At 22.9% G+C, this 21293-nt stretch overlaps 7 protein-coding genes across 8 annotated transcripts; 4 read left to right on the top strand and 3 right to left on the bottom strand.

Moving 5' to 3' along the window:
- Nucleotides 1–7: 7 nt before the first annotated feature.
- Nucleotides 8–2369, bottom strand: LOC122854091 (venom acid phosphatase Acph-1-like). Its single transcript, XM_044154503.1, has 8 exons — nucleotides 2284–2369; nucleotides 2124–2225; nucleotides 1771–2036; nucleotides 1398–1681; nucleotides 1116–1324; nucleotides 918–1060; nucleotides 210–246; nucleotides 8–136 (listed from the first exon to the last, which is right to left on the bottom strand). The coding sequence occupies exons 1-8, from the start codon at nucleotides 2362–2364 to the stop codon at nucleotides 8–10; spliced, it is 1251 nt and encodes a 416-aa protein (XP_044010438.1). The 5' UTR covers nucleotides 2365–2369.
- Nucleotides 2370–3113: 744 nt separating this feature from the next.
- On the top strand, nucleotides 3114–5271 carry LOC122855879 (venom acid phosphatase Acph-1-like). Its single transcript, XM_044157548.1, has 6 exons — nucleotides 3114–3464; nucleotides 3528–3641; nucleotides 3705–3918; nucleotides 3986–4188; nucleotides 4254–4595; nucleotides 4652–5271. Exons 1-6 carry the CDS (start codon nucleotides 3384–3386, stop codon nucleotides 4883–4885), a joined length of 1188 nt encoding a protein of 395 aa, XP_044013483.1. The 5' UTR covers nucleotides 3114–3383; the 3' UTR covers nucleotides 4886–5271.
- Nucleotides 4988–6930, bottom strand: LOC122855877. Its single transcript, XM_044157547.1, has 3 exons — nucleotides 6571–6930; nucleotides 5575–6509; nucleotides 4988–5507 (listed from the first exon to the last, which is right to left on the bottom strand). The coding sequence occupies exons 1-3, from the start codon at nucleotides 6671–6673 to the stop codon at nucleotides 5094–5096; spliced, it is 1452 nt and encodes a 483-aa protein (XP_044013482.1). The 5' UTR covers nucleotides 6674–6930; the 3' UTR covers nucleotides 4988–5093.
- Nucleotides 6931–9330: 2400 nt separating this feature from the next.
- LOC122855875 (single-strand selective monofunctional uracil DNA glycosylase) lies at nucleotides 9331–10521 on the top strand. Of its 2 annotated transcripts, none has more exons than XM_044157545.1 (3): nucleotides 9331–10052; nucleotides 10164–10238; nucleotides 10381–10521. In XM_044157545.1, the coding sequence occupies exons 1-3, from the start codon at nucleotides 9369–9371 to the stop codon at nucleotides 10519–10521; spliced, it is 900 nt and encodes a 299-aa protein (XP_044013480.1). In that variant the 5' UTR covers nucleotides 9331–9368. The 2 variants fall into 2 exon arrangements, with proteins under 2 accessions (XP_044013480.1, XP_044013479.1); XM_044157544.1 differs by having other exon boundaries at nucleotides 10164–10313.
- A 9-nt stretch (nucleotides 10522–10530) lies between these two features.
- LOC122855876 (tRNA-specific adenosine deaminase 2) lies at nucleotides 10531–11046 on the top strand. The gene has a single exon (XM_044157546.1). It carries the CDS (start codon nucleotides 10531–10533, stop codon nucleotides 11044–11046), a length of 516 nt encoding a protein of 171 aa, XP_044013481.1.
- A 61-nt stretch (nucleotides 11047–11107) lies between these two features.
- On the bottom strand, nucleotides 11108–13570 carry LOC122855874 (probable tubulin polyglutamylase ttll-15). Its single transcript, XM_044157543.1, has 4 exons — nucleotides 13276–13570; nucleotides 11573–12744; nucleotides 11302–11506; nucleotides 11108–11240 (listed from the first exon to the last, which is right to left on the bottom strand). The coding sequence occupies exons 1-4, from the start codon at nucleotides 13282–13284 to the stop codon at nucleotides 11142–11144; spliced, it is 1485 nt and encodes a 494-aa protein (XP_044013478.1). The 5' UTR covers nucleotides 13285–13570; the 3' UTR covers nucleotides 11108–11141.
- Nucleotides 13571–20648: 7078 nt separating this feature from the next.
- On the top strand, nucleotides 20649–21293 carry LOC122855873 (40S ribosomal protein S29). The gene is made up of 3 exons (XM_044157542.1): nucleotides 20649–20786; nucleotides 21004–21103; nucleotides 21199–21293. The coding sequence occupies exons 1-3, from the start codon at nucleotides 20725–20727 to the stop codon at nucleotides 21205–21207; spliced, it is 171 nt and encodes a 56-aa protein (XP_044013477.1). The 5' UTR covers nucleotides 20649–20724; the 3' UTR covers nucleotides 21208–21293.

Genomic DNA, 21293 nt, shown 5'->3' with positions numbered 1-21293 from the left:
TATCTATTTACATATAATTTTTTTCAATACGTACATTTGTTAATTCACCATTTCCTTCTGGTGAAAAAGTAGCATATCTGTATGGATCATTTGCATATTCATTATAATCTGGTGCACGTTCTCCGTGTCGAAACAACTGATGAAAAAAATTAAAAATTAATTACTAAATAATATGTAAAGTACCTAATTTTTTCTCCAACAATACTTACAACACTTATATATTCAATTTTTGGCTCTGCATTTATTCTCAATGCAGAAATAAATAATAAAAAATTAAACAGTGTTAAATTTTTCATCTTGAATAATGACAAATTATTACTCAACAATCCATTTTATATAAAATTACATAATATATTATGAAAGGAATATATTTTTTTAAATTATTTGTTTATAAAACAGCCATTTAACAACAATGCCATTCATTAATATTTATACAAATTTAAAAACAATAATCAAAACTATTATTTCAATGTTTTTACTCTTATCAAAATAATTAAAAACTATTATTTTAACGATAAACAAAAACGTAGTGAAAATAATAAAAAAAGAAAATAACAATTAATTGATGTACGTTATATAATAATATCATTTACAACTGAATAAATTTTAAAAAATAAATAAATCAGCTTTTAAATGATAAATAATTATAAAATTATAACGAAAAAAAAATTTTTACAAGATAATAACAATTGTTTTTTTTTTTTTCATATTTTTTATTATTGTATTGTTAAAAAAAATATACAAATTAAATTATATAAATTATAAATTACATCAATTTTTTTTTTTTATAATTATTAAAGTGTACTTGTTTTGTTTTTGTTAATTACGCATGAATAAAATTTGTTCATGCTGAATAAACACGTTGAATTCATATACGAATAAAATCGTCGTAAATTTTTTTTATTAAAATATTTAACGGCAATTTTGGGCAGTATAATTCATCATCACTCGGAATAACTGGTTCCATTAATTTTGTAAAATTTTCAAAAGGACATAATTCATCGCATCCAGGTATTTTTAAAGTTATTGTTTCTTCTGGAATTCCTTTGTAATAACGAACCTAAAATTTTTAAATATAAAATTTTTTTTTACTTATTTAATTATTTAATATTTACCTTGACGTAGTATTCTCCGCAATCACTCAGTAATTCCAAAATAACAGCACTTGAAAATTGAGGAACATGAGGAGTAAAAACACCCAAAGTATTGAGAAGTGTTGCTACATTTTTCTGATCACCACTGTATAAATTAAGCTTTTTAACATTGTTTGTTTTACTGTTAATAACATCTAGCATACTTTCTGTAAAATTTCTCAACAGCACACCTGAAATATATTATTATTTATCAAGTAAAATATATTTTAATTTATGTTTTAATCAATTGAATTGATTACGAACCTCCATTGAGTCTTTTGAGAGTGGTACCATATGATGCTATTTCATATTCCAAAACTGTTCCATTCAATAATAATCCATCTGGAAATACACCTTTTGTCCAGTCTGGTAGAGTTAAATTTAATGCATTTTCCAGTGATAATGTATGATACAAATGATACATATCAGCTGCTGAGTTTATTTTATGTCCCGTCCATTTAGTTAAATTTTTCATAAAGTCATCAAATTTACTGACTTTTAATTTTATTTCTGGTAACTCCTGGACTTTTGAAAATTCTTTCAGGTATCTAAAATGAAAATGTATAATTAGATCAATAATTATTCTTGCCAAAAGTATAATTTTAAATGTATATTTTATTTTTTTTAATTGACTTACTGTGGACATTCTTGTGGAAACATAAGTATATCCAAATAACTTGGAACAACATTGACAATTGTCGGCTGCCAATTTAATTTTTCATTCCAGATTTGATCATTCTTCGGTTGGAATAATGATGCCATGACAAGTTCACATGACATTTTATATCTGTCTCCATCAGTACTTCGAGCATTGACAATTGTTGAACTGTAATCTTCACCAATAAAATCACCATACAATTTACGTAACTCACCACCGAGAAGATACATACGTCTTTTACCAGCCTTCGAAAATTCATTACAAATTATTAATCAAATTGTTTGTATTTTATATTATTTTAATTTTAATTCTATTTTTTTTTTTATACATACGTTTGTTAGCTCTCCGTGTCTTTTCAATTTATAATTAAAAATTTTATATGGATCATTTGGGTATGTGTGATTACCTGGTGCTCGATCTCCATGTCGAAAAACCTATCGAAAAAAATCAAATAAATAATTTACATAATATTGGTAAATTAATTTTACTTACTACATTTAAAAATTCAATTTTTAGCTCAGCATTTGTCGGTATTGAAAACAAATTTAAAAATAAAAAAATTGAATTAATCATTAACATCTTGGTCATGTTGATAATTTAATTTTTAAAATTCTCATTAACGCAATTTTATATCTTTACCATTGTTTTTACATAAAACAATTTCCATTTTCATTCGAAACAATTATTTATATTTTCATTTAAAATAAATGGTAAATTTTATTCATCAAAAAACGACTGTAAATATAAATAAAACTTGTAATAATAAATTTTAAACAAATAATCAATAAATTAAAAACAAATAACAAATTTTTAATCATTATAATGAAATTTATATCTTTTTTTTAAACAACATTTTTCAATTTTAAAAATAATAAATATATTTGATTAAAAAAAACAAATTATTGTTAAATTTACTCATGTTTTAATTATTATTATTATTTTATTTAATTATCATTTTTAATATTTATAAATAGCCTAATAAATAAATAAATTTATAAATATTTTTTATCGACTTTAATTTACAATTATTTACTCATCGAAATTTCGTAATAATAAGTAATTTTTTTGTCTACAAATTAAATGATTAAAGCATTAATCAATGTTAATTAAAAAAAAAAAAAATCAGTCATTAATCTATTGTATTTTATCAACAATTAAACAAAGAAATTTTTAATAAAATTTAAACAAATAAAATTCAAATAATTAGATCAATTACATTTTACTTATCAATTTGTCATTTACTTTGCACGATAATGAACAAGATAAAAATATTTTATTATCATTTATAAAATAATCCCACAAATGAGAACAATTTAAATGATAATTTCTTCATTTCTGTCTTGATAAAAAAAAAAAACATTGCAAACAGCAAATTTATTTCAAACACGTAATGACTAAACTGGTATTTCGAAACCTTGAAATATCAATGATGATTATTTCCATCAATTAAAAACTACATATTTATTTATTGTAATTTAATAATAATTATTATTGATGTAACAATCTTTAATAATTTTAGTTTCCGCTTGTCTTTGAACGACTCAACATCGTCGACAATATTTTTTCTCTCGAAACTTTTATAAAATTCAAATATGTCTAAATGTCGGATGTTAATTATCCTCCTCCTGGTATCACCAGTTCTATCAACTCCACAATTAAAATTACTCCACATTGTAAGTATTTTATAAACCTAAAAAAAACTAATTTTTAAATAAACAAAAATCATTTATTCTCAGATATTTTCTCATAAACTTTATGCGCCAATTCAAATGAATTCTTATGATGACATTGTGTATCCTGATAAATTAAACTACCAATATTTTCTAGAAAATACTGATGACATGTCAAACGTACGTATCTAAAAATTGATATAAAAAATAAATAATTTACATTTAATATTTTATGGAATTTAGCAAGCTAAAATGAATTTGTACAATCTTGGTGTTGAGCTTAGAAGAACTTACTCTGAATTTATTGGTGATATTTATCATCCAGACATAACACAAGTTCGTACATCTGAATATGTTTTATCAATGATATCAGCTCAATTGGTTAATGCTGGTCTGTGGCCTCCATCTGATATTCAAAAATGGAATGATGATCTTGATTGGCAGCCAGTTGTATCAGGTACCATTTGATTAATCATCATTTATTAAAACAAAAATTTAATACTCTATGTTTTTTCGTTAAATAGACTATCAACCAATTGAAGATGACACATTACTACTTGGTTATTTATGTCCAAGTTATGTTGAACAAGAAAATATTGTTAATAAAAAATGGCAATCAGATGTTTCAATGTACAAAACATTATTCAATTATGTATCTGAGAATTACGGAAAGAAAGTCGAGAGTCCTTCAGATGTAGCCTTGATTTATTCAATTCTCGAGACAATCGTAAGCATCATCATTATAAATACATTCAAGCTGATGATTCACTTGAAATTAATTTGTTTTTTTAGCGTGATAATAATGGTGTTATTCCAAGCTGGGCAAATGATATTTTTCCAATTGGAGAATTAATGAATGTAACACTTTTGTCATATGAACTTCAATCAAATTCTAAAATTCAAAAAATATTAAATGGCGGAAATTTTATCAGTAAAATTATTGATGATACAATTAAGTTTAAAAATAATCATGGTGATGATAAAATTAAATTATATTTATACAGTGGTGAGGAAAAAAATTTACAAGGAATTATGCAAAGTTTAAATATTTGGATCCCTCATATTTTGAGTCCTGGTGCTAGTTTAGTCTTTGAAATTTATTTCGATTCATTTGACAATAAATATTCCATCAAGGTAAGATAATTTTTTTATTTTTATATTTTTTATTGATTGATAATTTTTATTTCTAGATCAATTATCGTCATAGTATTTATGGAACTGTTATTCCAATGAAACTTCCAAATTGTCAAGAATATTGTGAACTTGATAAATTTATAAATATCACCAGGGAATTAATTCCAGATGATGAGATGGCTCTTTGTCATCGAAATCAAAATGATGATAAAAATTCAGCGACAATTTTTACAATAGATATTTTTGTTTTTATGATTTTAGCGAATTTTTATTTGATTTTTAAAAATTAAATAACTTAATTTGAATTAAATGATTCAATTGAAATTAATAATTTTTTAACAATATAACTAATTAAAAATAAAATGTAATTTTTAAAATTAATTAAATTACAATTTTTAACTGAAAAATTATTTATTTAAATAATTTTAAAATAATAAATATCATTATTTTCATGTAAAATAATTTATATTAATTTTATATTAACATTTAAAAATATTATTAATCACTTGGTTGAATTTTTTCAACAAGTCGTTTCCAAATATCTTTGATTAAAAATCCAAATTGCGGAAAAATTAATCTATTTGTTTTATAAATTAATTTAAATTCTTCAACAATTGTTATAATAAAATTTTCACTTGTTTTTGATTGATTAAATTTTCTTTTCCAATCAATTTTTGTTTCAGTATAATTTTTTAAAAACATTTCCAAATATTTATTCATCACTAAATCAACACAAAAACCAAGACCCATTATTTTATAATCAATTCCTGATGGTGCTAATTTATTTTCACCAGTATATAATTTTTCTAAGCTATGAATTTTGCTAATTATCATGCTTATTGTTCTTTCACAAATGGACTTGATGTTACAAAGCTCAAGAATAATTTTCATCAATATTAATCGTTCCATTTCCTGACGAATTAAATTACAAAACAAATTAATTTAGTAAAATTATATAATTAAAAAAATTAATAAATACCTCAATGTCATCATCATAATCCTCATTGTCATAATCGAAACAAATTTTTTCTATACTATCAACAGCAACAGGAACACAAAAGCTAACATATCCATAATAAATATCTTCTTCTTTTTCAATACAATTTATAAAATTAATAATAGCATCAACAGCTTCTTTAATTTCTTCATAATGATAACGTGAATATTTAAATGTATCTTTTCTTTCAAGTGCACATAGTAATACACGTACAACTTGCAAGCCAATATTATTAAATGGATGATTAGCCAAAAATGATGACAACACAGCTGATGAAACAAACAATGATTCATTTTTCTTTTTTTTTTTAACTGGTGGACCAGTTTGTTCATTGATTTTATCAACACTTGATTGACAATTGGTCTTTTGACCAAGCATTGAATGCATACCACTGTCATAATAACTAATTTGATTATCTGGTAATGATTGGGAATCAAATAAATCAGCACTTTGTTGACTACAACCATCTTCAGATGATGGTATTAAACTTGTTTTACCATCATGAAAACCCAATGGTTTATCAATTTTTCCAGGCCATGTTCTTTGTGGTGTTGTCATTGTTGTCGTTTTTGTATTATTAATTTTTTTCTTTGATAATTGTGGTGTTCCTGGAACAATGTCACTGTCAAGTGTATCATTATTTATCTTTGATAATTTTTCATCATCAAGTCCTTCAATAATTTTCATTAGCTCATCAGATGGTATGTAATTTGATGCTCCAGCAAGATGTTTCAACCAAACAGTGCATTGTAAAAATACTAATTCTAGCTTACATTTAGCCATTGACTCAGCCCAACGATTTGTTGATTTTTTAATAGCTGGTACTTGAATTCGTGTGTTATCAATTGCATCTGATGATGAACCAATATCATCTCGAACTAATTGACGTAGAATATCAATAAATGACGTAGGATTACCTGTTTTAAATATAATAATTATTAATTGTTGTTAATAATATCATCAACAATAAGTACTTACTGTTATTGTTGTTTGATTTTTCAGGATGACATAGAGATTCTGATTCTTCTGTTACCATTGTATTGAGTTGTTGAGCAATATTTTTTATCAACAAACCTGCCATTTGTTAATAACAAACAATTATCATTCAACATCAGCTTGTTTATTTATTTATTTCTTTTTAGATATTAGATTATAATCTAACTTCTAATTTAGCCGCTAATTTTTTTTTTTTTTTTGTATCGATAAAAAAGATTTCTCTCTGTGTTAAATGAAGACAGCGACAGTTTTTTTTTTGTTGTTTTTTTGTAAATGAAGCTTTAAGTAAATAAAAAACAAACAAATCAACAATAAGGTGATGATAAAATATAATAATCAATAATAATAAATAAACAATAAAATTTGTAAGTAATTATTATTAATTTAATATTTACTTACAAATTTTATTGTTTATACTTATTGCTTATTTATTTAGCACAAGTATCAAACATGGCCGACTTTTAGGCGCGCATTATTTGAACCATCTTTAGAGCTTACATGTGGTCTATATATATAACAGAAGCAGTATACAGAGGTTAACACTCAATTTTTTTTAAATTAATAATAAATCAAATATTCTGAAAAATTAAAAAAGTTAGCAGACAGTTAAATAAAAATAATTGTAAAAAAATGAAACAAAAGTTACTCAAAAAATATTTTTTTTTTTTTTTTAATATAAGAATCAAAAAAATCAAATACAATTTTTTATCTCCCAACAAAATATTTTTTTCTGGCTTTAGTAAGCTTTTGCCTATCACATTCTATAAATAAATCAATAAAATAACTCAATTAAAAGATTTTTTAAAAATGGACAATTTTTGTTTAATTTTTTCTCGTTGTCTTTCTGGCTGTATCTTTTTTTTTTTCTCATTCAACTCGTAATTCAAAGTTTAAACTAATATTTATTTTTTTTAAGCTTTCTATTTCCTAGTTTAAACTCTAAATTTCATGGTGATAAAGACGATGTTGATTTTGAAGCATCAAATTAAATTTAATAACTTCTTCTTTATAATTTTTGATTATTTCTGCTTGTAATTCATCAGCAAGAATTGATGAAAAACTGTTGAAAGTATCGGGATGAATATGATGAGTAAAAATTGATACTGGATGATCCTTATCCAAGTTTACTAGTGGCTATTCAATCTGCTGCTCATCACTTGGTAAAGATTTGGTATTACAAGACTTTAGTAACTCGAACAAATTCTTTGTTTTGTCAGTGGTACATTCATCCATGATTACACCACTCACATTAAGCAATGGACCGCAAAAAGATTCACTAAAGTTTATTGTTGACAACTGGTTTGGTGATTCACATGAAGTCCAACTGACTGATGTAAAAAAACAATAATCATTAAAATTTTTTAATCGAGACAGCTTTAATATAAGTAAAAATTTAATGTTTATTCTTACTCACGTTACTTTTAATTTGGTGGTTTTTAGTCAATTTTTATTTTTTCATTACTAGATAGTTAGACTTGTCAATTGATAGACAAACTAAGCTCATAAAATTCAGCAAGAAACTAACAATTATTATTATTAACAACGTTAGTCATATAACTATTAAATAAATAATTAAAATGACAGATATTTAAAAAATTTGTCTTTTTGTAATAATAATTTTTAAATATTTTTAATTTTTGTTATACAATAAATGGACAACAATATTCTACCATATGCGAGTTGAATAATCAATCAGTAAGTATTATTAAATATTAATCATCATCATACATTTAGTGTTAATTATATAATATTTTTTTTGTAACAATTAATAAATTATTTAATACTATAAATTTTTTTATTTTTTCAGTGTCAAAGCACAAGAGTTGGTTGTGGAGATTTAATTTGCCACAAATGTAATCAGGTAATTTTTACTGTAGCTCATATAATTTTTGTATTTATTGAAGATAGAAATTGTTTATCAATGTTAAATTCATTTTTCTTTCTAAACATTTATTGTATTTTTATGAATAATCGAATTTTTCATTGTAATTGAAAAAGTTTTATTGTATAAATTTATTCATGAAAAACAATAAAACTTTTTTTCAATTTCAATTAAACAGATGAATTACATTGTTCATTTAAAAATACAATAGATATTTAGAAGAAGAATGATTTACGAGTGAGAAACATTAAAAAAATATTTGGATATTTTATCTTCTTTGCAAGAAGTTGGTATAGATGAGGGTGCAGTAAAAACTTTTGTACAAGGATGACAAATTGAATTTCCACAACTAAATGTATGATGATGATTAAGATTTAATAATACTTACTGATTGATTATTCAACTCTTGAATGTTATTGACACGTTGTTTATAATAATAATTGTTAGCTTCTTGCTAAATTTTATGAGCTTAGTTTGTCTATCAACTGATATTCAAGTCTGACTAACTAGAAATGAAAAAATAAAAAATCTATTTTCTATATTGACCTAGATTTATACGACTCCGAAATATCGTTAGCCAATTAAAATTTTACAAAATATCATGCCATTGAGGATTATGTAAATAGTCTTTATATAAGATATGAACTTTGAATTTTGGTGATTATCAGCCATCAGGTGATTCTGGATCGATAAAACAGATTTCTCTCTGTGCTGAATAAAGTCAGCGACAGTTTTTTTTTTTTATTTTTTTTGTAAATGAAGCTTTAAGTTGCTTCAAGTAAATAAAAACAAACTGTTTATCAACAATGAGGTGATAATATAAATAAATAAATAAATAAACAATAAAATTTGTAAGTAAATATATTAAATTAACAATAATTATTTAAAAATAAAAATAATGTCTGATGTTTTGAGAGAAAAAAGAGCAAAATTTGCTGATGAACATCTTCCCCTGGATCTCAGTAATAAACCAAGACCATCAACATCATTGACACCAATATTTTCAATAAAAAAAATCATCATTATTGATACAAAAAATATTATAAAAGAAAAAGAAAAAAATAACACTGTTAATACAAGCATAATAACAGTGTCAAATAATTTTTCTGACATACCAAATAATCTTCTAAATATTGAATTAAATTTAAGTATTAATTTAGATAAATTAAATTATAATAATCCAATTGATTATATATATTGTCCAATAATATATGCTAAAACAGTACATTTTAATTATCTCAATAAATATTGTAGAGATAAAAAAAATATAATGATTCTTGGTATGAATCCTGGACCATGGGGTATGTCACAAACTGGTGTACCATTTGGTGAAATAAATATTGTTATTGATTGGTTAAAGATTAATGGACATATTGATAAACCAAAAAGACAACATGAACAACGTCAAGTTGATGGTTTTTCATGTAAACGTAGTGAAATAAGTGGTCGTAAATTTTGGTCGTTATTTAAAAAATTATCAAATAATCCAGATACATTTTTTCGTCATTGTTTTTTACGTAATTATTGTCCAATTGCACTTATGGATAGTCAAGGACGTAACATCACTCCTGCTGAAATTAAGGCAATTTTTTTAAACCCACCATAATCATCATTATCATAGCTGTGATTTTTTTTTTCTTGTTTTTTAAATATCATAAAATTAATTTTGTTATTTTTTGGTTTTTTTCTCAAGGGTCCAGAGCAAAAAAAACTACAAGAATTTTGTGATCAAGCTTTGATAGAAGTTATTAAAATTCTTGATGTCAAGGTAATCATTGGTGTTGGAAGATTTTCCGAGCAAAGAGCTAAGAAAGTTGTTAAAACAGCAAAACTTTCAACAAAAGTGAGAAAATTAAATTAAATTAAAATATGTTGAGCATTAATTTTGTTATTTTTTTTTGGATCAACAGGTTTTATGGATGATCCATCCAAGTCCTCGTGCAACAATTGGAAAAAATTGGCAAAATTTAACACTAGATTTTTTGAAAAAAGAAAATTTAATTGAATATTTTATTGATGATAATTCAACAACTGATTTTGAAGTATTTTAAAAGTTCATAATGGCTGATAATGAAAGAATAAAATGGATGAATATTGCATTATCAAAAGCTGAAGAATCATTTAAAGCTGGTGAAGTACCAGTTGGTTGTATATTTATTTATAAAAATGAAATAATTGCATCTGGTAATAACACAGTTAATGAAACTAAAAATGCAACTCGTCATGCTGAAATAATTTGCATTGATGAAGTTATAAATTATTGTCAAATAAATAAACTTGATTATCAACAAGTTTTTAATGATATTGATGTTGTTGTTACTGTTGAACCATGTATAATGTGTGCTGCAGCACTTCATCAGCTACAAGTTAACAGTATCATTTATGGTTGTCAGAATGATCGTTTTGGTGGATGTGGAAGTGTCCTTGAAGTGTCTGGTATTTATCAATCTAGTGTTAAAATAATTAGTGATGTCAAGGGTGATGAAGCAATGAGTTTACTCAAAAATTTTTACAAAGGAGATAATCCAAATGTACCAGTTGACAAAATTAAAAAAGGTCGAAAAAAAAAGGATTGAAAATATTTTCTAGATGAATATTTTGATAATACATATATATTTTAAATGAAAAAGAAAAAAGGTGTATATTTATTTGAAAGATTTAAAAGTTAAATTTAATCACACCAAGATGAATCAGCTTCACATTTTCCTTGATACCAACGTAGTAACAATTGATTTTTCATTGAATAATCCTTAAGTACCATATCATTTGTCTAAAAATTAAAACGAAATTATTAAAAATCTTTTTGATAATGTAGCAAAGATAATACTTACAATTTTTGGTGGAAATATTCTTTTGTAATCCATTTTATTTTGATGCTCAGTATAACATTGTCCAAGTATTTGTCTCATTTCATCGGTAAAACAAGGTTTACAAATTTGACATTCAACTCTAAAGCAATCATCACATTTTAAACAAACATCTGGAAGAACAGCTATATTTTTATCAGCAACTTCTATCTCACGTTCTTTCCAGTTACTAAAAATTAATAAAAATGAAATTACCACATCATTCAACAAATCAAGAATTGATGATTCTACTTACCGAGGTTTTCTATAGATAGGATCAATTCTTTGTCCAATACCAATAAGTGCAAATAGATTAAATAATACTTGTTCATACAACAAACGATTTGGTGGATAATGAGCTGATGATAAATTTGGTGACATGTTTGCTTCCATAACAAAAACATTAAGATCTTCATCAAGTATAAAATCAAATCTAACCATTTCAAAAAAATTTCTTTTACTTGGATAATTATTATAAAATTCAGCAATTTTTTTTTCTTTATCAAGAACAATTGATGTTATTGCTTGATAAACATTATTCCATATTTTATCAGGATTTTGTCCTTTTGTTTTAGCATAAGCATCAAATGTTTCTTTCATTGAAAAACCATAATCAACATAATATTTTTTTAATGATGGTACATTCCATATTGGTAAATAATCATCACCAACAACATATTTATCAATGTCATTTTGATCAAATGGATGATATTCATGTGGACAAAAACGAAATAAAACATCACCTTTGTATGTATAAATACGAAGTGGATCAATTGATGTTACAACAGTATAAACACCAATATCAAATTTAAAACCATCAATTAAATATGGTTTATCAATATATTCTTGTACAAATGATTTGTCATTTTTAAAATCAATATTTTCTATATTTTTAATTTCAATATTACGATGATTATTTGATTTTTGTACAAATAATTTATTTGGATTTTCTTTGGCTATTTTTAATAATAATTCATTGTCATCTGGAATTTTGTATGATGCTGGAATATATGGACTTTCTGTTTTTGATAAATCAACTTTATTTGTGATGAATCCAAAACCTGGTATGTGATTGACTCGTTGATGACTTTTTAGACCACGAAAATTTGTTGATAGTTGACTAAATGGATGCTCATGTGACCAGAGAATATTCCAGTCTGATTTATCAGTTCCACGATGAAGACCCAGTCTGTCCAGGACAATGACAACGTGTTTTAGGTGATTTTCACTTTTTGATTTTGAGAACAACCAGTAGACTGGTTTACTCTCGTTCAATTTTATATTTACATGATTTTCTAAATATTTTTTGTGATAAATCAGTGAATAGTAACAAATAATTGATAGTAAAATTGGAATGATAATTATTTTAAATAGTACTTTGGTTTTTGGTTTTGATATTGGAGTTGAATTTTCAGATTCACTTTCTGACTGGAAAAAAAAAAGAAAATTATTAAAATAATTAAAAGTAATTATTGTTGTTTTTTTTTTTTTTTCTTTGATGATAATTTTTATCAGTTTTAATTTAAAAACTGCTCTAGTTTTTATAGATAAAAAAAATGGCAATTAATTATGAGTTATTAAACTCAAGGATATAATAGAAAAAAAAAATTTTATCAATTGTTTGTTAAATTATTTATTTTTACCATTGAGTAATTAATTTTTTTTTTTTTTTTTTTTGATAAACTAAATTAAAATTGTTTTATTTAGAAAAAAAAAAAAATTTACATCTTTATTTATTCAAATAAATTATTAATTTAAAAATTTTTTTTTAAATATTTATAATAATAATAATTTTTCAAATTATTTATCCATTTGAAAGATGTAAAAAATACATTAATCATAAAAATTAAAAATTAAGAAATTATCATTTTTTTTTTCTTATCTTCTAAATAAATATAGTTAAATTTTTTTTATTTAAAAAATAATAATTATTAATACAAGATAATAATAAAAACTCACTTTTGTCATTGCGTTTGATAATTATTTTATTGTACTTTTTAAAATTATTTTTTTTTTAAATAAATCGCACTGAGAGCCGCAAAATTACCCAGCAAACTGAACGTAAAGTTGACTTGTGTCCTAAAAATTTACCGTTGTTTAAAATAAATATATGTGAGTGCTTGATCGTCTCCTTCCATAAAGTTCACGTGTATTAAAACCGGTTTATTTTATCATGTTTATCACGTAAATTGTTTGAATTTAACCCATCAATTTATCAATATTTTTTAATTGATATTTTTCCTAGAAAATTAAAGCCACGTATTTATAGTTTTAAATTTTTTTTACATAAAATAATCCTCCATTGTTAATTTAAATTAAATTTTTAATTAAACATTAATTAATAACAATAAAATAATTATTAAAAAACCAAAAAAAAAAAACATATTTCATTTAGATCATTGAACAAAATTCACAAAATTTTTTATTTAATTCAAATTACACTTGTTAATTAATAATAATTACATTGTTAGTTTTTGAGCATAGCAGAGTTTTTTTCCATCAAATTAATATACTGTTCAAGCCATGATTTAAAATTAAGCTGTTCGTTTAAAATTTTTGAGTATTTGACTCGGATCAATGTATGTGTTATCGCAATCATTTTTTATCTTTGTTTTTTCAATACAAGTTTTTGTACAAAAACCACAAACTAAATCTCCGCAGCAAATTTTAAGACCTTTACACTAGAAAAATAAAAAAATTAATATAGTATTAAATAATATATTAATTTAATTGTTACAAAAAAAATATATATTCACACTAATTTTATGATGATGATTAATTTTTAAAATCACTTACTGGCTGATTGCTTAACTCGCAAAGTGTAGAATATTGCACTTCATTAAGTGGATAAACAAAATTATTAATATTAAAAAAAATAATTATTATTATTATCCATTTGCAGCAATTTTTTCTTGTCATTTTAAATAATTATATAAATTTATTTACTGGATAAAGAAAAAATTCTGTAATTAAAATGAAATATTAATACCAATTCATTAATAATAATTATTAAAAATTTAAGAATAAATATTTTTATATTTATATTTTTAATAGATAAATTAAATAGTTAAAATTTTTTATAGGCGTTTTTTACCTTTTGTAAGAGTATTTGAAGTGTGGTGTTGAATCTATTTTAATTTTGTAATTATAAAAAAAGGAAAAAGAAGGTGAAAACTACTAAAAAGTGCACAAATGAAAAAGGAAAAGAAGATGAACAAGGGAAATCTAATAAACCGAAAGAATAGTGCAATAATATATCAAAAATTAAAATAAAATGGAAGATAAAAAGAGGTTAGAAAAAACCGGATCACCGGAAAAAAGAAGAGAGAGATTACAAAACAGAGAAAAAGACAAGAAAACAAGATGGAAGCAATTAAACAATTTAAATGGTAAAGAAGAAAAGCAAAATTTCAAAAAGATAGAAATAATGAAATTGAATAAACACTGGAAAAGATAATAAAGAAATGAAAAATAAAAATGACCTTATAAAGGAAAGATAATAATGGAAAAAAATTAAGAATCAAAAGAAGAGAGAAAATGATCAAAGAAGCAATGTCTAACATCACAAAACTATTAGAAGAAGCAATGATAAGAATTAAAGAAGAATGCAAAGCAGCAAAAGAAAGCAATAGAACAGGATACTGTTTAAAAGAACAATAAAGAAAGAAAAATAAAAAAAGAAGAAAGAATGGTAAAGTAATAAAAGACAGTATAAACGAAGCACTAATAGCAGGAGAAGATAATACAACGTTAGAAATGATTTAGTATAATTACAAGAAAATGAAATTGATGAAGAAGAAGAAGAAGAATTAAGTAGTGAGGAGGAAAGTCAAGAAAATGAAAAGAAAGTGGTTAAAAAAGAAGAAAAAGAAAATAATGATGAGGTGTATAAAATGAACAATGATGAAAGCAAACCTCAAGCATTAACAGAAGAACAAATGAGAGAAGAATGGAAAAGAAGGAAAGAAAGAAAATGTAATATATGTATAACAGGGTGCATTCCAGAAACATGGAACACAAAAGAAAATATAGAAAAAGAATTGGAGAAATATCTAAAAAGTAAAATTCAAGTCAAAGAAATTGAAATAGTTAAAGAAAGTGAAATAAAAGTAAAGCTGATGTCATGGGAAGATAAAAGAATAATAATGATAGCCAAAGGAGAGTTAAAAGGATCAGATATGTGGATTGACGACGATATGACAGACAGAGAAAAAGGGGTACAAAAATGGCTTAGAGATAAAGCAAGAAATGAAACCAAGAGAGGAAAAACAGCACATGCAAAGTATCAGAAACTACTGATTGGAAGAGAGGAATGGAACTGGAACGAGAGGACGGGAACGCTGGAAAAGAAAAAGTGGAGTGAATGAATAAAAATGGGAAGGGAAAGAGGGGAATACCTAAAGTATGACATGAAATAAAAAGACGTGAGATAGGTTAAATAAAAGTTGATAAAGAGATGTAAAATGAGGAAAAATATGTAATGTTTAAAAATAGTTAATGTATTCCTGTCCATTTGTTTATTGATATGTATATTGTGTTTGTTTGTTTTATGTTTTTTCTGTTAAAAGGTGAAGGAGAAGGAAGAAAAAATAAGCAAAAGAGAGAGAGATAGAAAAAATAAAGAATGAATAATAGTAACAATGTTAAAGGGTTAATGAAGATGATAGTAAAGGATAAAAGAGAAGAATGGTATGCAAAAGAAAAGTAAAGAGTGGATAAAATGTAAGGATGTATGGTAAAGAATGAAATGAATAAAAAGTAGATTTAAGTAACAGATGTAAAAGATGTGTCAAAATTCGTGAATAACGAACAATCACAGAAATAAATAAATAAAATAAATAGTTAAAATTTTTTATACGATTTTTTTTTTTACCTTTTGTATAGTGAGCTATTTGAATTGTGTTGTTGAATACAAATTTTAATTTTAAAAATTATAAAAGTCGCCAAAAGATAAGTTATTTTTCATGTTGACTCTTTTAGGCGTATTATCTTCAAAATATTGTCATGAATGATACAAGGAAGTAGAAATAAAAGATTCCCAGTTCAGACAGTAAATATTTGCATAAATATATCAAAAAAATTATAATATATTGTAGAAAAAAAGCTTGTTTAATTAATTTTTTTGGTTGACAGATTAGTGATATCACGAATGTCATTTGATTATAATTATTTATTTAATTTAACCGATTCAAAAAATTTTATCAAGTACCACCTTTTCATAAATTTAAATGTAAAATTTAAAAAAAAATTAAAAGCGTAATAATAAGACAAATTTTAAATTTTATACGTGAATCTTTGAATAAATATATCATTCACTTAAAAGCACGAAATAATACTTGAATAAAAATTAAAAAAGAATCAATAATTTCAGCTGATAAAAAAATTAATAAATTATAAAATAAAAATTAATTTTTTATTTATTCATTTCAATAAGACATAAAAATAAAATTAATGAATCATATTCAATTGTAAATTAAATGATAAAAATATATTTTTTGATGGTAAATTATAATAGAACAATTAAAAATCGATAAATCAATATTTTACTGTTATTATTATTACATGTTTATTCAATAAAAACAATAAAAATTTTTTTAAATTCCAATTAAACAGATGAATTACATTGTTGATTTCAAAATACGATAGATATTTTAAAAAAGAATGATTTACGAGTGAGCGATTTCACCAAAATGTTAGTATAATTTATCTCCTTTGCAAGCAGTTGGTTTGTTTGAGGCTTTAGTACAAATTTTTGTACAAGGATGACAAACTAAATCTCCACAACAAACTCTCATACCTTTACACTGAAAAAATAAAAAAATTAATAGTATTAAATAATTTATTGATTTAATTGTTACAAAAAAAAAAATATTATATAATTAACACTAATTGTATGTTGATGATTAATTTTTAAATTCACTCACTGACTGATTGATCAACTCGCAAAGTGTAGAATATTGCACTTCATTAAATGGATAAACAAAATTATTAATATTAAAAATAATAACAATTATTATTATTATCCATTTGGAGCAATTTCTTCTTGTCATTTTAAATAATTATATAACTTTATTTACTGGATGAAAAAATTCTGTAATTAAAATTGGAATAGTTATATTGATTCATCAAAAATAATTAAAAATTTAATAGTAAAATTTTTATATTTATATTTTTAATTGATAAATTGAATAATTAAAATTTTTTATATGATTTTTTTTACCTTTTGTATATTGAGCTATTTGAATTGACTTGTTAAGTTGACTTGTTGAATTCAAATGTTAATTTTAAAAATTATAAAAGAGTTATCAAAACAAAAATTGTTGTTCATGTTGACTTACTTGATCGCTTTATCTTTAAAATATTGTCATAAATGATACAAAAAAAAAAAGTGAATATTTTACAATTTATACTTAAATATTTGTATAAATACTTATATCAAAAAAATAATAAAATATCGTAGAAAAAAAGCTTGTTTTATTTTTTTTTTTTTGGTGTCTGCAGCTTAGTGATATCACGTGATTAGTTATTTATTTAATTCAACAAGTTTAAAAAATTTTATTAAGTACCATTTTTTCATAAATTCAAATGTAAGATTTAAAAAAAATATAAACGAGTAATTAAAATTAATACGAATTTCATATTTTATACGTACTAATTTTTGAATAAGAATATACATCATTCATTTTAAAAAACGAAATAATACTAAAAATTCAAAAAGAAATGAATAATTATAGCTAATAAAATAATTAATAAATTATAGAATAAAAAGTTTTTCTTTATTTATTCGTTTCATTAAGACATAAAAATAAAATTAATGAATCATATTTAATTGTAAATTAAATGATAAAAATATTTTTTGATGGTAAATTATAATAGAACAATTAAAGATCAATAAAATAATATTTTATTATTATTATTATTACATGTTTATTCATTAAAAACAATAAAAATTTTGTTCAATTCCAATTAAACAGATGAATTACATTGTTGATTTCAAAATACAATAGATATTTTGAAAAAAAATGATTTACGAGTGAGCAATTTTATCAAAATGTTTGAATAATTTATCTCCTTTACAAGCAGTTGGTATGTTTGAGGCTTTAGTACAAATTTTTGTACAAGGATGACAAACATAATCTCCACAACAAATTTTAATACCTTCGCACTAAAAAAATAAAAAAATTATAGTATTAAATAATTTATTGATTTAATTGTTACAAAAAAAATATTATATAATTAACACTAATTGTATGATGATGATTAATTTTTGAAAATACTTACTGACTTATCGCTTAATTCGCACAGTGTTGAATATCCAACAAATGGATAAGCAAAACTATTAATATTAAACATAATAATAATTATTATTATTATCCATTGGCAGCAATTTCTCCTTGTCATTTTTAATAGTTGTATAAATTTATTTACTGGATAAAGAAAAAATTCTGTAATTAAAACGAAATATTAATATCGATTCATTGATAATAATTAAAAATTTAATAATAAAATTTGTATATTTATATTTTTAATAAATAAATTGAATAATTAAAATTTTCTATATGATTTTTTTTACCTTTTGTATATGAGCTATTTGAATTGACTTGTTAAGTTGACTTGTTGAATTCAAATGTTAATTTTAAAAATTATAAAAGTAATTAGAATAAAAACTTCATGTAGACTTACTTGATCGTTTTATCTTTAAAATATTATCATAAATGATACAAAGAAAAAAAAGTGAATATTTCACAATTTATACTTAAATATTCGTATGAAAATATATATCAAAAAAATAATAAAATATTGTAGAAAAAAAGCTTGTTTTATTTTTTTTTTTTTTTGGTGTCTGCAGCTTAGTGATGTCATGTGATTAATTATTTATTTAATTTAACATCATTTAGTTTTATTAAGTACTACTTTTTTATAAATTTAAATGTAAAATTTTAAAAAAATATAAAAGAGTAATTAAAATAAAAATCAGTACAAATTTCATATTTTATATGTTAATCTTTGAATAAAAATATACATTATTCAAATTAAAAAAACAAAATAATACTTGAATAAAAATTGAAAAATAATCAATGATTTCAGCTGATAAAATAATTAATAAATTTTTTGATAGTAAATTATAATAGAACAATTAAAAAACAATCAACAAAAAAAATATATATTTTATTATTTTTTTATGTTTATTCAATAAAAACAATAAAATTTTTTTTCAATTTCAATTAAACAGATAAATTACATTTTTAATTTTTGAATATAATAATATACAATAATACAAATGAGAAAAAAAAAATTTAATATATAATTAGAAAAAGCATGATTTACGAGTGAGCAATTTTATCAAAATGTTCGTATATTTTATCTCGTCTGTCAGTAGGTGGTATGTTTGCTGCTTCAGTACAAATTTTTGTCCAAGGATGACAAACATAACTTCCACAACAAATTTTAATACCTTCGCACTAAAAAAATAAAAAAAATAAATTAAATTATTAAACATAAATCTATATTTCTAGATTTTATAATTAATTAATTTTTAATAGTACTTACTGATTGATTATCTAATTCGCACATGGTAGAAAATTGTTGTCCATTTAATGAACAACAAAAATTAAAAATATTCAAAACTATCATTACAAAAAGACAAATTTTTGTAACTCTTTTCATATTATTTATTTATTTTCCAATAGTGAAACTCGTAAAAATAAATTTTAATTGCTTAATAATTCTATAACCTTAATGAATATAATAATCTGTAATTAAAATATATCATTAATATCAATTTTTCAACAATTAATTATAATTAATGTAATTCAATAAAAAAAATTAATTTATATTCACATTTTTTGTTAATAAAATGATTAAATAATTAGTTGCTAATAATAAAACTTTGTTGAAAAAAAATTTTGACACGTTGTTGTTTAACTTCCTTGTTGAGTTTTATGAGAGCTCAGTTTTTTTTTATTTATTGATAAGTCTACAAACAAACGAGAAATGAAAAAATAAAAAATCTATTTTTCATGTTGACTCAGTAGTTTATACGACTATAAAGATAACAATCACACGAAAATTTTACGTGTAAAATGTAAATTAGTTTGAACTTTGGTGACAAGCCAGTTTCCGTAGCATTTTAAAAAATAAATAATTTTTTTTCCCTACATTTAATTACAATAAATAAAAATAATATTTCTAAAACTATTCTAAATAATACCAATAATTCAATATATTTTTTTTTACAAGAAAAAAAAATTGCTAAAATAATTAATTCAAAAATTCCCGCGTTAACAGCGGTGATTATCTGAACTACTTTGTCTGACATTTTGGAATAATTTCTGTCCTTATTTTTCTCTTTCTTTTTGCTTCACGACTTCCAAGTCCTGATCACGTTTGTTTTATCGTTAAAAAAACATGGGTTTCGAAAATATTTGGTACAGCCATCCCCGCAAATACGGCCAAGGATCAAGATCCTGGTAAGTTTATTAATTTTATTATTTCAATTAGCTTTTTAAATTTTGTCTGATTGACGAGTCAATTCACGACAGATCAATCAACACAGTACCGGGTTGACATAACCTCAAAACAATATTCATTTGGTGGTTATTACAACAGGGACATAAATTTTTTCTTTTATTTATTATTTAAATTATCCATTTATTGTTGTTAATTTTAAATTGTTTTTACTTGCAGCCGTTCATGTGCAAACAAACATGGTATCATTCGTAAATATGGCTTGAACATTTGTCGTCAGTGCTTCAGAGAATATGCCACTGACATTGGCTTCAAAAAGGTAATGCTCCTAAAAAATTTTCCACATTTAATTTATAAATTTAATATTCCTAATGAATGTCATTTTAATTTCATTTATTTTAATATTATTTTCAGCTGGATTAATTTCTTCAATATGTTTTTAAAAAATTACACAAAATTGTACTTTTTCAATAATTTTTTTTGATAAAGAAAACAAAAAAAACAAACAA

This window comes from Aphidius gifuensis, linkage group LG4, assembly GCF_014905175.1.
Source record: "Aphidius gifuensis isolate YNYX2018 linkage group LG4, ASM1490517v1, whole genome shotgun sequence".
Classification (NCBI taxonomy): domain Eukaryota; kingdom Metazoa; phylum Arthropoda; class Insecta; order Hymenoptera; family Braconidae; genus Aphidius; species Aphidius gifuensis.
This window is presented reverse-complemented; position numbering and strand designations above follow the sequence as displayed.

Bases quoted from the DNA above. Each gene is read 5' to 3' on its own strand.
- LOC122854091 (XM_044154503.1), bottom strand. From the start codon at position 2,364: ATGATTAATTCAATTTTTTTATTTTTAAATTTGTTTTCAATACCGACA. The intron at 1,061-1,115 runs GTAAATATTAAA...TAAAAATTTTAG, and splicing joins GCGGAGAATACTACGTCAAG to GTTCGTTATTACAAAGGAAT. The intron at 247-917 runs GTTAAATATTTT...TTCTGCATTGAG, and splicing joins TTATACTGCCCAAAATTGCC to AATAAATGCAGAGCCAAAAA.
- LOC122855873 (XM_044157542.1), top strand. From the start codon at position 20,725: ATGGGTTTCGAAAATATTTGGTACAGCCATCCCCGCAAATACGGCCAA. The intron at 20,787-21,003 runs GTAAGTTTATTA...TTTTACTTGCAG, and splicing joins GGCCAAGGATCAAGATCCTG to CCGTTCATGTGCAAACAAAC.
- LOC122855874 (XM_044157543.1), bottom strand. The intron at 11,507-11,572 runs GTAAGTAGAATC...ATTAATTTTTAG, and splicing joins CCTATCTATAGAAAACCTCG to TAACTGGAAAGAACGTGAGA. The intron at 11,241-11,301 runs GTAAGTATTATC...TTTAATTTTTAG, and splicing joins GAATATTTCCACCAAAAATT to ACAAATGATATGGTACTTAA.
- LOC122855879 (XM_044157548.1), top strand. From the start codon at position 3,384: ATGTCTAAATGTCGGATGTTAATTATCCTCCTCCTGGTATCACCAGTT. The intron at 3,465-3,527 runs GTAAGTATTTTA...ATTTATTCTCAG, and splicing joins AATTAAAATTACTCCACATT to ATATTTTCTCATAAACTTTA. The intron at 3,919-3,985 runs GTACCATTTGAT...TTCGTTAAATAG, and splicing joins TTGGCAGCCAGTTGTATCAG to ACTATCAACCAATTGAAGAT.
- LOC122855876 (XM_044157546.1), top strand. From the start codon at position 10,531: ATGGCTGATAATGAAAGAATAAAATGGATGAATATTGCATTATCAAAA.
- LOC122855875 (XM_044157544.1), top strand. From the start codon at position 9,369: ATGTCTGATGTTTTGAGAGAAAAAAGAGCAAAATTTGCTGATGAACAT. The intron at 10,053-10,163 runs GCAATTTTTTTA...TTTTTTCTCAAG, and splicing joins TCACTCCTGCTGAAATTAAG to GGTCCAGAGCAAAAAAAACT. The intron at 10,314-10,380 runs GTGAGAAAATTA...TTGGATCAACAG, and splicing joins CAGCAAAACTTTCAACAAAA to GTTTTATGGATGATCCATCC.
- LOC122855877 (XM_044157547.1), bottom strand. From the start codon at position 6,673: ATGGCAGGTTTGTTGATAAAAAATATTGCTCAACAACTCAATACAATG. The intron at 6,510-6,570 runs GTAAGTACTTAT...TATTTAAAACAG, and splicing joins AAAATCAAACAACAATAACA to GTAATCCTACGTCATTTATT. The intron at 5,508-5,574 runs GTATTTATTAAT...TTAATTCGTCAG, and splicing joins ATTATGATGATGACATTGAG to GAAATGGAACGATTAATATT.